The sequence below is a fragment of the Pezoporus flaviventris genome, unplaced genomic scaffold, assembly GCF_033815535.1.
Source record: "Pezoporus flaviventris isolate CSIRO_AGI_PZ_B2104156 unplaced genomic scaffold, CSIRO_AGI_Pfla_v1 ptg000013l, whole genome shotgun sequence".
Classification (NCBI taxonomy): domain Eukaryota; kingdom Metazoa; phylum Chordata; class Aves; order Psittaciformes; family Psittacidae; genus Pezoporus; species Pezoporus flaviventris.
The window spans coordinates 387,381-402,456 of record NW_026892561.1 but is presented as its reverse complement, the minus strand read 5'-3'; the positions used below and the strand labels follow the sequence as shown (position 1 = coordinate 402,456).

Sequence of the window (15,076 nt, the reverse complement as noted above, 5' to 3'; positions counted from 1 at the left end):
CTTTTGTTTGTCTGCAGAGGCTCAAGACTGAATTAGTTGAGTTTTCTCTCCCCTTCTCAGAGCTAATGCTCAGTGCTTGAGTGGGTATGGAATCCTCAGTACTAATCTTCTAGTAGAATGGGTGTGATTCTTACGTAGTCTGAAATGACTTTATCTAAGGGTGTTTGGGAAGCCAGCTGTCAGGCTGCACTGGGAATGAATATGCCAACAATTACTTTTTTCCATGAAGTTTTGTTTGTTATCTTAGTTGCAAGCTTATCGCTCTTTGGAAAAGCTTATATACATACATACATGGATGAATGTATGAAAAAGACCTGTGGAAATACAGATGACTTAAAACCTCCTTGGTGTATTATGCATAGTATTGATTTGTTCATTTAAGAGATTATAATCCCTTACGTTTATCTACCATATGACTGTATAATAATGTTGTTTAACACTAGTGCTCTGTATAAAACGAGCACTACATGTTTTGGAGAAGCTTCATAGAGAATAGCTTCTCCTGTATCTCTCTGCAAACAGTATGTCGTGTTACTTAAGCCATTATGATGAACGTTGTCGTGACTCACTACAAATTCTTGTTAACAGAACACATACAAAATATCATGACCCTTGAAGAATCTGTTCAACATGTTGTCATGACTGCCATTCAAGAGGTAAGTAATAATTCGTAGCCTACAACAACAATCAACATCTGTTTGTTGATTTTTGTGAATTTTTTATCCAAGCAAGGGTCAGGGAAGAGCATAAGTACTTCCCTAATTATCTGGAAGGGTCAGGATTAAGAGGCTCCAGACCCCAACCCCAGGGTCTTGGATTTAATCTTGTATGCCCAAACATGCAATTTAGAGAGACAATAAATGCTTAAGATTTCTTGTTTCATACAAGAAATGTATCTCATTACCAACCATCCACTGTACTGGAGTCAGGTTCTGAAACACCTCTCTCAGTGCTCTAGTTAAGCTGGTTGTAACTGTTTGTGAGGCTACATTCTTCTCACAGACCGTTCCAGCATCAGATTTACAAACTCCCAGCTGCATCTCTTCTATTCTTGTCATGGTGTACTCCTCTTGCACTCTTGACTTGGCTTTGGTTGGATCGTCTTAGTGATCGTGCACATGGCACAGCTCTACAGTCAGTCTCATCTGTGAGCTTCAGGACTGTGAAGCAGAGTGTGGAGGGAGGCAAAAACTAAATGCTAACTTTGAAGAAAATGTAAGGTGTAATTGCACTCTCATCAAGGTAACAGTGGAGTTGGCAGTAGGCTTTAAAACTTAGATTTAAATTGACTATATAATCTTTAAAACTCTGAAGTATCCTATTTGGAGAAATAAATCCATAAACCTCTTGTTTGTTGTATTCTGACAAATCAAACTTTATTTCTGAAGAAGGTATAGATATAATACTGTAATTCTCAAATAAGTAAATCCTTTTAATTGCTGATGAACATACTGTGTACATCTGTGTACTGGAGATCTGAGAGAGCTATGTGAATGTTTCGGGTGTTTGCTTAATGGCAATTAAAGTGACACAAACTGTGATAACTATAAATGAATTGCCTGAGACCGCATCCTCTGTTTCACTCTGTTTTAACTTGACTAGTGGGGAGCAATAACTTCAACAGATCACAGATTCATCCAGTAAGATGTTACTGCTAACTTTGTTAATTTGGGGAGGAGGGTGGAGTAGAAACTGTCATCTTATCTAAATTTGTTTACATCCTTAACGAACAATAAGATGGGTTTTTTTAGTATTATGAGTCTGTTTTGATGTATTCAAGGGATGCAAGGACATGTGGAAAATACAATTGCTACTTAGCAGGCAATGAATTTGCAGATACTTAACCTTCTTTTTACTGCGGCCTCTTTCTGTAGCTCATGAGCAAGGAAGTAACAGCTCCTTCCACATGTGATGCATCAGGTGACATGGAACAACAGGTAACTGCATAATATTTGTTGCTGTTGTAGTTCAAGCCTGAACAATAAGTTGGTATTTTGCCATCCTTTGAATAAAGAGGTGTTGCACCTAAAATGAAGTTGTCTTTATGTTTGTAAAAGTAGCTGCCCATAAAGGAGCCCCAGCATTTCTATTTTGAGATGAAGGGTGATTGATATAACAGGCAGGGATTTTGAAATTGTGACAACATGTACCCATATTTGGTTTTGTTATGCTTTTAGCCTTAGTTGTTGTGTTGAATCTAGATGTTACTCTGAGTTTCAGTACTTCACTTTTGACATGTAGTAGTCATTTAACATGAAGGTAAAATGAACAGAGATTGTTATCTAACACAGTACATATAGGTTTCTGTGTCAACATGTGCACCTAAAATCCTTCTTAAACAATTGTAGACACAATTAATTGGAAGCTAGAAATGTGAGTAGCTTGGATATGGGCAGAATGATTGACTATCTTATTTTTTTTAAAGCTGAAAAAAGCTTTGGAAGATCTTCAGGAAGCACTAGCAGAAAAAGAAGAGTTGGCACAAAGGTGTCAAGAGCTGGATTTACAGGTAAGAAACAGCAAGTTGCTTATTTCTTTAATACGTAGTGGTGCTGCTGTTAAGATGCAGAAGTTCTGAAGGACAAAGTGAATTTGAATTTGTTTAGTTATATGAGAATTCTTAGCTGTTTGTGGGGGGGAAAGCAATCCTGTACTCCTGAATGCAATTGCTGGATATACAGTACAATCAGCAACTAAGCTGAGGTCCTCTATCAGCTGTTAACTCAAAGGTTGTTAGGTCTGCTAGCTTTATGTTTACCCTTAGTAGCAAGTATCATCAAAGCAATGTTATGGTGGCTTTAAAAATTGCCTATTTAATTTTAAGTCACTGCTTCCTTCTAGTCTTTTGAACTGTGTCCAAAACATCCACTTCATATAATCAGTCATCAGATTTAATCATAGGAAAATGATGCTGTTTTCAATGGGAGTTGATGGTAGACTAAAATGTGAGATTTATTTAAAAGTTACTAATTTTTTCTCATACAGAGCTGAAAGATGGAGGATATTTTGGGAATTAAAGAGAATGGAAGCTAACAGCCCCTTGTTAGAGTTTTCAAACCGTACTGATAATAGTAGTTAATGAGGTCACCCTTCAGAAAAAGGAGAGAGAACTTCATAACAAGAAACAGGAACTTGCATTTCAATCCCCTTGTTTAAAAAAAAAAATAAATCCATTTGTTAGCCCTAAGTCTTGAACTGATATTTCTTTTCCTTTTTTCTTGAGGCAGTAATAAGGCTCCCTAGTGAAAGCAGAGATCTAAAATTGTTTGTGAGCAGTATTTGCAGGCAAAAATGATTTATTTTAAATGGGGAAGGGGCTTGATTTGACAGCTGAATTCACAGTTGACAGTTGTTAAACTTCAAAAAGTGTCTTCACTGTTCAAAAGCTTTCCCTTCTAGAGGTGCTGGGATAACAGTTTACTCACACTTTCTGCTTCCATTAGGAGTCTTAGAGTTTGAGTAGTCCCAGGCTTTCTCCTGTCTCCCACAAACCTCTCTTGAGATTTCTCAATGCTAAGTTATAAAGCCAGTTGCTTGTAACATAGCATGGGCCAGGTGAAGGCATGAAAGGTGTTTGGAGGAAAGGTACAAACACATGAGTTAATGGCACCAGAGATTTTTAAGACTGTGGTGTGTTTTTAAACTATCTGTTCATAACTTATGTTGACTTTGACACCAATTCTATTATGTTGAAATAGTAGAAAAGAAGACAAGAAAGATAACAGAAAGGGACCGAGAAAAGATGAAGAACTTGCTCTGGGTTGTGCAGTAGTTGTTTTTTTTCCTTTGTGATTGTTGTGCATGTTTAAGGAGTGGCTGAACCTTGATCAGAAAGTATTGTGCTGAGCAAGGCTCAGGTATGCCCTTTACTCACAGGTGCTTTGTGTGCATGTATATTGTAAAGTTCCATTTGGTATGTAAAAAGGAGTGAACCTGAAAGCCAGCACCCAGTGAAGTGGGACATTACTAATTTGGTTTTTACATATATTTGTCTGATAGACTTCTAAATGATGATCACAAGCTGTTTCTTAATATTGCATACTTCAGGTTATATCTGATGCTTAATCTAATAATGTCACCATGATATGTTTTTTATTTTATTGATTTGAAGCCGTAATATTGACTGACGCTTCTCATTTAAACTAATTCTTAATAAATTCACTTGTAAGGTCTCAATCTTCCTTGATATTTTCCAAGAGTATAAGAAAGGTAGGTTTTCTTTATGATTCAGGAAAACATAACCCAAAAAGCATATTGTCCCTGTTTAAATGCCAGTTAACTAACACATGCTACATGCTCTTATGTTTGACAGGATGTTAAATTAACACAGCAGCTTTCACTAGAAAAACTTTGAAGGTTCTATCCTCTTAATCCTTCCCCATTTTATGGCTGTTAATACACTTACTGTTCCAACAAAGTGTTGTATTCTCATTTGCTTAGCTGTGAACACTTTTGATATCAAACCTGTTTGACTGTTGCAAACAAAATGCATGCTCTCTATGAAGCTGCCTAGGTTTTTTTGTTGCGTGTGTGCTTACCAGCTTACGGCGCCTGAAACCGCTTCTTGCGCTACCATCCGCTGCTGAGCGCACGGCAGTACTGTGGTAATGTGCTAGCCAGTGCCATCCTGCTTCTTATTGTTAAGCACAAGCAAGATGGAGAGTACCTTTACACCAGTTTATATTATATAATTACTTTTTGGATGGTGTCCATGGTATCCTTTTTAATGAAAGTACCAGTCTCTCTCCATATCACATTGTCTGCCTTTACCATGGTGTGTTACAAAAACTATGTCGTCTTGCTATTTTTAGAGGGACTTTTCCTGTAGTGCTTCATAACTGTCATACACTAAAGCATTCGTGTATGCTCAAGTATGTTGTGTAAATTACATTCTAAAATCTCTAAACACTCCAACCTTTTTCATAAACTAATTTGGTGATGCACTGCTGTCTTGCTTCAGCTCTTTCCAGTTGGACAGGTCTTAAAATTGGTGATGCTGTTTTATCTGCACTAGGTGGCTGCCCTCCAGGAGGAAAAAAACAGCTTGATGTCAGAAAATGAGATTATGAATGACAGGCTAGAGCAATTAGATGACTCTCTTGATGATCCAAATACCGTGGTTGCAAAAAAGTATTTTCATGCACAGTTGCAGCTGGAACAACTGCAAGAGGAAAACTTCAGGTATGAAATGATTTCTCTCAGTCTCTCACTTGACTTGCCAAATATATCCTGAGAATTTCGGGTACGCTTTCAGGGTTTTCCATCTCGGTTTCTTTTGTGATAAAAGCTTCTTGGTACTGGATAAATATATTTTAAACACTTTAAAAAGAAACTGTTTCTTGTTGTAGAAGGTATTACTTTGTAATTGCCGTATTGTAGCCATTTTTCACTTCCAAAAAGGTGATGGAGGGCAGAAGATGAGTGCCAAAGTGATTTGTGTGTAAACAAAAACAACCCTAACCCCCTCAAACCCACTGTATCTCTTTACTGTGCTGATTTCTCCTACATATTAGTCTCTCCCCCTGTGATCTGTAGGGGGGGATCAATTTTCATGCAGTCCTTTGGTACTGATATGGTAAATTCTCAGTGTACAATCCATTATGATTTAAAAGGTGGACAATAAAATATTCCATGCTTGCAGTACCATTTTCCTGGCTACTCAAGTCAATACGTTTCTTTTGTCTTAGTTATTTTTAGTAGTTCTAGCACTAAATGACAAATGTGTGATAATGCTGAGTTCTTAACAGAGTTCTTTTTTTGATCTGGTAGGCTTGAAGCTGCGAAAGATGATTATCGCGTCCATTGTGAAGACCTAGAAAAACAGTTGATCGAACTGCAGCATAGAAACAACGAGCTAACCTCCTTGGCAGAAGAATCTAGAGCCTTGAAAGATGAAAATGATATTCTTAGGTGTGTAATAGAGCTCCACACACACTAGGAGGATTTAATGACTGAATTCAAGGCTTTGTGTTTGGGCTTTGTTTCTGAGGTGTTAGTTCTGCAGGTCTTACCTGCATGAGATCTAAAATGTTGGAAAAGGGCCCTTTGACAAAGCAGAGGTGGAGCACAGGCTTTCAGGTATAGCCTCTATTGCTTGTATAAGGAAAGCAACTTGGAATTTTTCTGTGAAGCAGGATGGATAAATACAGAAATTATTATTCTTGTGGGATGGAAGGTTGAAGTTCCGGAAGAATTAAGAAATTTTGAGGGGAGTGTGTGTGCATTTCTATTAAGGGGACATTTTTGTTGCCAACAAGCTGCCTTTTCTGATGTAGAAAGCCATATAAGCAGCTAGAATCTTGACATAACTTCTGGTGTCAGCATTCTAGGCTAGATTTAGGTTAGCAAAAGGATTAACAAAATGAAGATGAAATACGCAGTAGCCTTGATGAGAATTTAACATTCCAGCTTGTGCAAACCAAATTAAATACCAGACCACCCAAGGAATATCAAAAGCAAATCATACTGCAAAGGCAGGTCTGCTATGCATAAAATAACATGAATAAAACATGGAAAGAAAAGTGGTTTCAGGTGTTTAAGTTGTAGTGGTTCTTAACATCTGAAACATCTTAACTATGAGGTTTTTTCCATGATTTTCTTGTACTAGCTTCTAGTGATACCATATGAAAGGATTAAACACAGATCCTAAATTTGTGTATTTATGATCCAAATATTTTCTTACCACATAGATTTTTGTTAATGATCAACTGGTGATTCTTGGCCGTATCAGCTCATCATAATTTGCATAGTGCAGTTACATTCTAATTATGTATAACCCCACAATGAGAGCATCATCTGTGTGTGTTTTCCGAACCAGGGGCCAGTGCTTTGAGATGACTACCTAGCATGGGATGTTGTGGTGCATTTACATCGCACTCCACAGAATTCCCTGGAGATATTTGGCATACTGACTCTTACATGTACTTCTGGCATACAACTGTTAGTCTTACTCCCACTTAAAACCTTGTGGTGATCTCAGTGTTTATAAGCAGTCTTTGCATAATGCAAGTTTGCCTCAATTATGCATTTGAAAATAAAGCAGTAAGATTTAACTCTGCTGTTAAGCATGTTTTATAGCATCGTAGAATCAACTACGTTGGAAAAGACCTTTAGGATCATCAAGTGCAACCTTTACCCCAGGATGTTTCTCTTTTTGAGACTAGCTTGAATGTGCACTACAGCAGAATTTGAGTTTTTTAATCTTTTGAAAAAACATGCTCCTCTAGTTTCTGTTTCTACTTTAAGGGCTACTGCAGACAAGGCAAGTAAGCTGGAATCAACTGTTGAGGTGTACCGTAAAAAGCTGCAGGATCTGAATGACTTCCGCAGGCAAGTCAAATCCCTGCAGGAAACCAACATGATGTACATGCACAATACTGTCAGTCTGGAGGATGAACTGAAGAAAGCCAATGCAGCACGTGCCCAATTAGAAACCTACAAAAGACAGGTAAGGCTGCATCTATACTTAAGGTGTTGCTTTTTCCTCAGGTAGTCATCTTACCTAAATAAGTTATTTTAATTATGTTTCAATGAAAAAAAATTAAACAGCTTCATCATGGGCTTAGCCTGTGTTGTCCATTTTAAAGCTTTTACTAGTCTCTGCCATTTACTTGCTGTTTTCCTCTTATTTATTAAACTATCCACCTTAACTGTAGTTGCCCCCTCGAATGATTGGTTGTCTATGATTTGCAGGCTTTTCTTCTCTGCTTTAACTGAGGTAGTTTCTGTGTCTGGGAGGTCACTTGTGTGTAATATTCTTAACTTGCTTCGTGGAAATTTATTTTAAACTGTAGAAGTTTAATTGTGATTTCACTTAATTCAGTACTAATTAAGAGATGCAGGAGTTAACTATTTTAAAAAACAACCAAATAAAATAACATAAGCAAAACACCCCCAAAACCACAGCGCTAATCCCATCTCTGTCCCCCTGAGCTTGGAGGACCAGGTATTTGTCTGAACTGGGCAGGAGTGAAGGTTTTAACATAGCTTTTAAAGGTAGCATCTTGCAATATTCATGTGCTGAATAGATACACACTTACTTTTAATAAAAAGGTCCAGGAGCTTCATAACAAGCTGTCTGAAGAATCAAAAAGAGCTGATAAGTTTGCATTTGAAATGAAGAGACTTGAAGAAAAGCATGAAGCTTTAATCAAAGAGAAGGAGGTAAGTCTCTCTTGAATTATTTGCATACCTAATAAATTTCTGAAATGCTCTGCTTGAGGAAAACCTTCCCAGAAGTAGTGCTACCATAAAAATACATGTATTAAACATAAATACATGAAAATACACATGAAACATGTCTTAAAATGTGTATGTGTCAGTACTATTCCTGATTAATATTATTTGGTCTTAAAGTGATGCACTATGACTTAATCCCACCTCCAATATATCACCTTAGAGACTGATAGTACAGTGTGATGCGTTAAAAGAAACAAATGAAGAGCTCCGGTACTCACAGATGCAGCAGGATCACCTGAGTCAAACAGGTATTGCTTATTTTTCAGAGGCTTTTTTATGTATATTTGTGATTGCTTTAAGTTTGTTAAATTAAACTTCCCATGCAATTTCAGGTGGATCTCATGTTAAAAGCCATGAGAATCTTGCTGCTGAAATTCTGCCAGTGGAATATAGGTAAGGCAAAAAGGTTGAGGTTGGGATTTGCATGGATAATGTTGCTGCCGTGAAAGTTCAGTATTTTCAGCAACATGACTCATTTCCCACTTCCTGCTTTCTTTTCATGATTCTTGTTTGGACCTCCAGGTAGCTGTTAGTAATTAATTCCCCATACTATAATTGCTTTGCATTCTTTCTTAAAAGCATATGAGATTGCTGTATATAAAGCTTGGCTTGAAACATCCTCTCTAAGGAGCAGAACAATTCCTATTTTGCCACTGGCAGACAGACTAAATAAATAATACAAAGCAACTAAGACCATCGAAAAGCTGGCTACCACTGCTTTAAAGTCTGTCAGAATGAAACTTAAAGGTGCAATAAAATCTGGGTTTGGAGCGACTTAATTTAAAACTTTGGTCATGTATTTCATAAAACTATTGTGATGTTTGAAAATTTGAAGTTACCCTTAAATAAAAAATTGCAGTTAGCCCAACTATATCCTTAAGCAGAACTTGGTTTGCTCACTTTAAGATTGGGGGAATGAAAAGGAGTGTAGTCTACTCTTAGTTACCTTTTTCTTAACTAACAGTGACTTCTTCTGTTGTTTTTGATTCAGAGAAATGTTTATTCGGCTGCAGCATGAAAATAAGATGCTCCTATTAAAACAGGAGGGATCAGAAAATGAACGTATTATGGAGCTCCAGGAACAGCTGGAGCAAAAGCATCGCATGGTGAACGAGCTAGAAACTGAGAAAAGGTGATGGGTGAAACAGCATCTTAAAATAAACCTTAAATTGAAAGAAGGCAGATTTAGATTAGGTATTAGGGAAAAATCCTTTGCTGTGAGGGTAGTGAGACACTGGCACAGGTTGCCCAGAGAAGCTGTGGCTGCCCCATCCCTGGCAGTGTTCAAGGACAGGCTGGTTGCAGCTCTGAGAAACCTGCTCTAGTGAAAGGTGTCCCTCCCTATGGCAGGGGGTTGGAACTGGATGAGCTTTAAGGTCCCTTCTAACCCAAACCTGTCTGTGATTCTGTGAAAATGTATCAAAAAGTGATTTCTGGACCTTCAGAGTGGCACTTGCAGGAAGCCAGTTATCCTGTTTCTTTCACCAGTGTGACTATTAATGAGGAGCTGAGAAGCAAGCAAGAAGATAGCTTTAATGTGGTGGTGTAGAATGTGGTAGAACTATGTGTAGTGCACTCTGAAGAGAGTGTTGCTTATTGGATGCTCTTAGCTCTGAATGGTAGACCAAGAATGGATGTAAACTCTATTTCTAGAACTTCAGACTAACTGTGTTGTAACACTGGGTTATGCTCTGAACTTGTCTATCAGTTAGTTAATATTGAAAGCAGTTTACTAGTTTATGAGAATTTTAGGTAGGTAAGTTTTGAGAAAACTTAAAAGGATTCTGAGTCTTTCATTATAAAATGTTTATAAAGCTACTACGTGTGTGTTCCAGCAGAAGTTCAAGTCAAACTAAAAGCATTTGAAATCAACTTCATTGTGGCTTAAGTCCTCCTGGGTAGACTCTGAAAAATTATCATCCAGACATGAAACAAAAATCTGTCTGTTGTGATCTATTTAGAATCATAGAATCATAGAATTGTTAGGGTTGGAAAGGACCTTAAGATTATCCAGTTCCAACCCCCCTGCCATGGGGGGTTGGAACTCACACTAAACCATCTCGCCCAAGCCTCAGTCCAGCCTGGCCTTGAACACCACCAGGGATGGAGCATTCACAACCTCCCTGGGCAACCCATTCCAGTGCCTCACCACCCTCACAGTAAAGAATTTCTTCCTTATATCCAATTTAAACTTCCCCTGTTTAAGTTTTAACTGGTTACCCCTTGTCCTATCGCTACAGTCCCTAATGAAGAGTCCCTCCCCAGCATCCCTATAGGCCCCCTTCAGATACTGGAAGGCTGCTCTGAGGTCTCCACGCAGCCTTCTCTTCTCCAGGCTGAACAGCCCCAACTTCCTCAGCCTGTCTTCATATGGGAGGTGCTCCAGTCCCCTGCTCATCCTTGTGGCCCTTCTCTGGACTTGTTCGAACAGTTCCATGTCAGTTTTGGTACTGAGGACACCAGAACTGCACACAGTGCTCCAGGTGAGGTCTCACAAGAGCAGAGCAGAGGGGCAGGATCACCTCCTTGGACCTGCTGGTCACACTCCTTTGGATGCAGCCCAGGATATGGTTGGTTTCTGGGCTGCAAGCGCACACTGAAGCCGGCTCATGTTCATTTTCTCATCAACCAACGCCCCCAAGTCCTTCTCCGCAGGGTTGCTCTGCATCTCTTCTCTGCCCAACCTGTAGCTGTGCCTGGGATTGCTCCAACCCAGGTGTAGGACCTTGCACTTGTCATGGTTAAACTTCATGAGGTTGGCATCAGCCTACCTTACAAGTGTGTCAAGGTCCCTCTGGATGGCATTCCTTCCCTCCAGGGTGTCAACTGAACCACACAGCTTGGTGTCATCAGCAAACTTGCTGAGGGTGCACTCAATCCTACTGTCTGTGTCACCAACAAAGATGTTGGACAAGACTGGTTCCAACACCGATCCCTGAGGGACACCACTCGTTACTGGTCTCCAGCTGGACATTTAGCCATTGACCACAACTCTTTGTGTGTGGCCATCCAGCCAGTTCTTTATCCATCCATCAGACTGATGCTTCTCCAAATTAGGGGCAAGGATGTCGTGTGGGATAGTGTCAAACACTTTGCACAAGTCCAGGTAGATGACATTTAGATAGATAAACCGTCTTTTCTTCTTAACAGGCTAAATGAAGAGCGTATTGGAGGGTTACAGCAGCAGATTGAAGATCTGCAGAAGACTTTACAGGGGCAGGGATCCAAGACTGAAGGAGTAAGTGAATGTTCTGGCTTGACCTTGAAGACATCTTGCCAGTTTTGTTTAAAATGCTGCAGTGTAACACCAAGTATGAGAATTCACAAGACCCCCGCACCAGCTGCATTTCAGTTTGAAAAGCTCTTGTTTTAGGTGATTCCTTCCCCAGACCTACTTTGAGGAACTGTAGCTCTTCTACCTTCTCTTTACTTCTAAAAATCTCTAGTTTTGTCCTTAAATGGTGGTATAGTGAGAAGGCTAGTTTTAAAGAAAAAAGGTGCTGGAATTGGTATCTGTGCAGTCAAAAAGTTTGAATGCAGTTACAGAAATGCATGAAAAATGCAGTTTTCTCAGGATTTATTTGGTTTTGCTTATTTAGGTGTGCTAAGAGTTCTTTAGCATTGCATGGTGTGAAATACTGAAATATAACAGAATTTTAACTCTTTCCTTTTACAGTCTAGCAACCTGAAGCAGAAATTGGCAGCACATATGTAAGTAAGGCGCATGCATCTGCTATAGCTTATTTATACGAAGCAATTTAACTGTTGTAGCACAGAAACTACCCAAGTCTTTGTAGGGATGTCTTGTTTTTCTAAGCCAATGATGTGAGAATCCTTCATGTAGTGAGTTAAGTATTAACATACTAGTTTTGTCTACTCTGATCGTGATAATCTTGTAATACTAGTATCCAGTTAACTGTCTCTTCATCGGCAATACTGTTTTAACTGTTCTGATTCTACAACAGACTCCTAAAAACATCACTCTTACTGGACTCAAAATATAGTTAATTCTTCTGAAATATTTCTATCCTTTCAGCAGGCGTAGTTCCTGCTAAGTAGATGCTGGAGGGGTTTCTGTTCATTTGCTTTTTTGTTTCTAGTTTTATGTAAATGATAATTCAGAGTCACAACTTTTATGGTTCTTCAAAAATACATACTACTGTTTCTATTTAAACTTTTTTGAGTTTAAAATAGTTCTTTAGACACTTTCACCACTAAGTTTCAGCTTTCAACTTGTAACACTGTACATGGAGTTGCTTATGAGTTTAATCCTCAGCCCAGCCTTCTGTTTGTAGGGAAAAGCTTAATGAAGTTCATGATGAGTTACAGAAGAAAGAGGCTGATCTTGCAGAGCTCCAGCCTGATGTTAGTCAGAACCGTAAGTTGTTCTGTGTGGCTTTGGGGTGTTTCTTATAAGACTATGTTAAGTTTCTTCTCAAATGATTTCCACAGTCAGTGGGCTCTGGGATACTTGTCTGGATAAAGCTCTCCACTACAGCATATGTTTAAGCCTGAAATGGGGCTGGGGAGAGGTTCATGGGGGCTTAGTTTTGTTGAACAGTACCCTGCAAAACAGGAATCTCAGGTCAGGTAGGACCTTATGGTCTGAAATAAAAACCTGATAGACTGAAACAAAAACTCAGGAAATCGTAGTAGCTAGAAAGTTAATTTGGGGGATGGTTAAATCAAAACACAGAAGTCTTGAAAATACTATATCTGGTTTTATTTTATATGTCTTTTGTTGATAATTTCTGTCCATAGCCCAGAAGATTGGAGAGCTGGAAGCAGCTTTGCGTAAAAAGGATGAAGATATGAAAGCAATGGAAGAAAGATACAAAATGTACCTAGAGAAAGCAAGAAATGTGAGCAGCATATTTCTGAGCATACACTTTCCTCCCTCATAAATTGTTATACAGGTTGAGTCCTCTGCTCTCCAATTCCCGATTAAAATTGGTAGCTACATGTTGAGGTTTTAGTCAAACTATTCAACTGCAGTCAGCTAAGTGTATGAGAATGCTGTTTAGACTCCAGGGTGAGAGGCATTAATGATTATTCCTTTGTACCTTTTGGTATCTTTTTGTTGTACAGTTCAACAGCCTGGTTTTCATCATCCTGATTAATGCTCAGTCTGTTTTCATGTTTCTGCTGTGAGCGAATGAGATGCAGAGCTGCTGAGAATCAAACCTGACTTGTAATGCTTTTGTTTTACCTTGTGCAGGTGATAAAAACCTTAGACCCCAAACTAAATCCAGCATCAGCAGAAATTATGTCACTGAAAAAGCAGATAATGGAGAAAGACAAAAAAATTGAAGCACTGGAGGTAAAAGTTTATGTACTTAATAATAACTCCTGACATGTTCTGTCTGTGATATCAGACACTGAAGTTACTGTTTCCTAATGATCCAGTACCATTCAGTGCTGCATTCAGTTAGAAACTGAACAGACCATCAAACCTAGAGATTTTTAGTTTGGCTTAATCAACTTTGTATCATAGTATACGCCTGTCAGAGCAGTTTACTTTTAAACAGTGTTTTTCTGTGTACAACTGAAACACTAATATGGATTCTTTCTAAACTCCCTGTAAGTGAAACACTTTCTAAGACTCACAGTTTTCCTGTGTTTATGATAACTTGTATGGAACTGCAGAGTCTGACCTTTTTCAGTAGTAATACTGCTTAGTTTGTGTGAAGGATTAGATATTCAAGCAGTGAATTGTTTAAATTACTAGACCACTGATATCAGTTCTGGAGTTCTTGAAACTATAAAGCAGAGTAAAACCTATTAATTCAATAAAATGTGCTTGGCTGAAATCCTGATTGGTGATAGTAGTCCAAGTACCAAGGAAAATTCCATTCAGTTTTATAGCAATAATGATGAGACTGGTTAGAACAGTTACCTGAGCAAGTATGAAATTCTCCAGCACGAGTTAGTAGGCTGAAAGGTCTGACTTTATAAATGCTGTGGCCCCAGGTTTCTTCTATGTGTATGTACTAGTTACATATACTATGTAATAACAATTCAGTAACATAAAAACTATTCAGCCCCTATAGAGATATCTTGTCTTTTGACTTTCGGGTCAAAGAGATAATAAATCATATATAGATTTTTCTGATAAACTCTAGATTTTCATGTATTCTCACATATACACACACCTTCAAAGTATGTTTCTAACTTGAACTGCAGCTTATGTAAAAATTAGCCTCCTCTTTGTAGTCCATAATTTCTCTCCTAGTCATTTGTGGAAGTATCTTTATTTACACTTCTAAGCCTTATGTTTTTTTTTGCATATTTAAGCTTTTCTGCTGCATGTGTTTATTTCATTCAGTGGACTGCAGTAAGTTTATACAACTAATTTTTATGGTTTGATTTAGATTGTCTTCTCTATTGTCTCCTTGCAGGCTGAATACAAACTTGCTAAGTTACGTGATTATGAGGAGAAGCTAATTGTAACTGCATGGTATAACAAGGTGGGTCAAAAGTTTGTTTGCTGGTATCTCAGCAATCAGAAAACCACATTTTGCTAAATGTGACAGCTAAATCTTACATCACATCTAGTATATTTTTTTAGGAATATTATAACAATCAACTAGTTTGTATAAGTTGTTTTCTCCTTGTCTTCTGTGCTTTGGAACAGAAGACCTAAAATTTGGCATAGGCCGTGACTTCCTTGTTAGTGATGGAAGCTTGTGGCAGCAAGTAGTACATCTGGATTTAGCAGACAAAATTCCTCAATATTCAATAGCATTTGTTGTTGAAGTAGCATTTGCTGTTGAAGTATCTGAGCTTAAGATAAAGGGAGGCTGTGGCTCAAAAGGTTTCCAGACTCCTGCTTTAGATG

At 38.3% G+C, this 15,076-nt stretch overlaps 1 protein-coding gene across 1 annotated transcript in view; it reads left to right on the top strand.

Moving 5' to 3' along the window:
• Positions 1-15,076, top strand: part of HOOK1 (hook microtubule tethering protein 1) — a 29,566-nt gene that overhangs the window by 10,507 nt on the left and 3,983 nt on the right. Inside the window, exons 6-21 of the mRNA XM_061451119.1 lie at positions 589-656; positions 1,875-1,937; positions 2,426-2,509; positions 5,015-5,181; positions 5,770-5,910; positions 7,246-7,447; positions 8,053-8,163; positions 8,399-8,486; positions 8,571-8,631; positions 9,230-9,370; positions 11,389-11,476; positions 11,915-11,949; positions 12,534-12,616; positions 13,000-13,100; positions 13,457-13,558; positions 14,637-14,705. Coding sequence (XP_061307103.1) covers positions 589-656; positions 1,875-1,937; positions 2,426-2,509; positions 5,015-5,181; positions 5,770-5,910; positions 7,246-7,447; positions 8,053-8,163; positions 8,399-8,486; positions 8,571-8,631; positions 9,230-9,370; positions 11,389-11,476; positions 11,915-11,949; positions 12,534-12,616; positions 13,000-13,100; positions 13,457-13,558; positions 14,637-14,705 — 1,604 coding nt within the window. The remainder of the gene's footprint in view (positions 1-588; positions 657-1,874; positions 1,938-2,425; positions 2,510-5,014; positions 5,182-5,769; positions 5,911-7,245; positions 7,448-8,052; positions 8,164-8,398; positions 8,487-8,570; positions 8,632-9,229; positions 9,371-11,388; positions 11,477-11,914; positions 11,950-12,533; positions 12,617-12,999; positions 13,101-13,456; positions 13,559-14,636; positions 14,706-15,076) is intronic.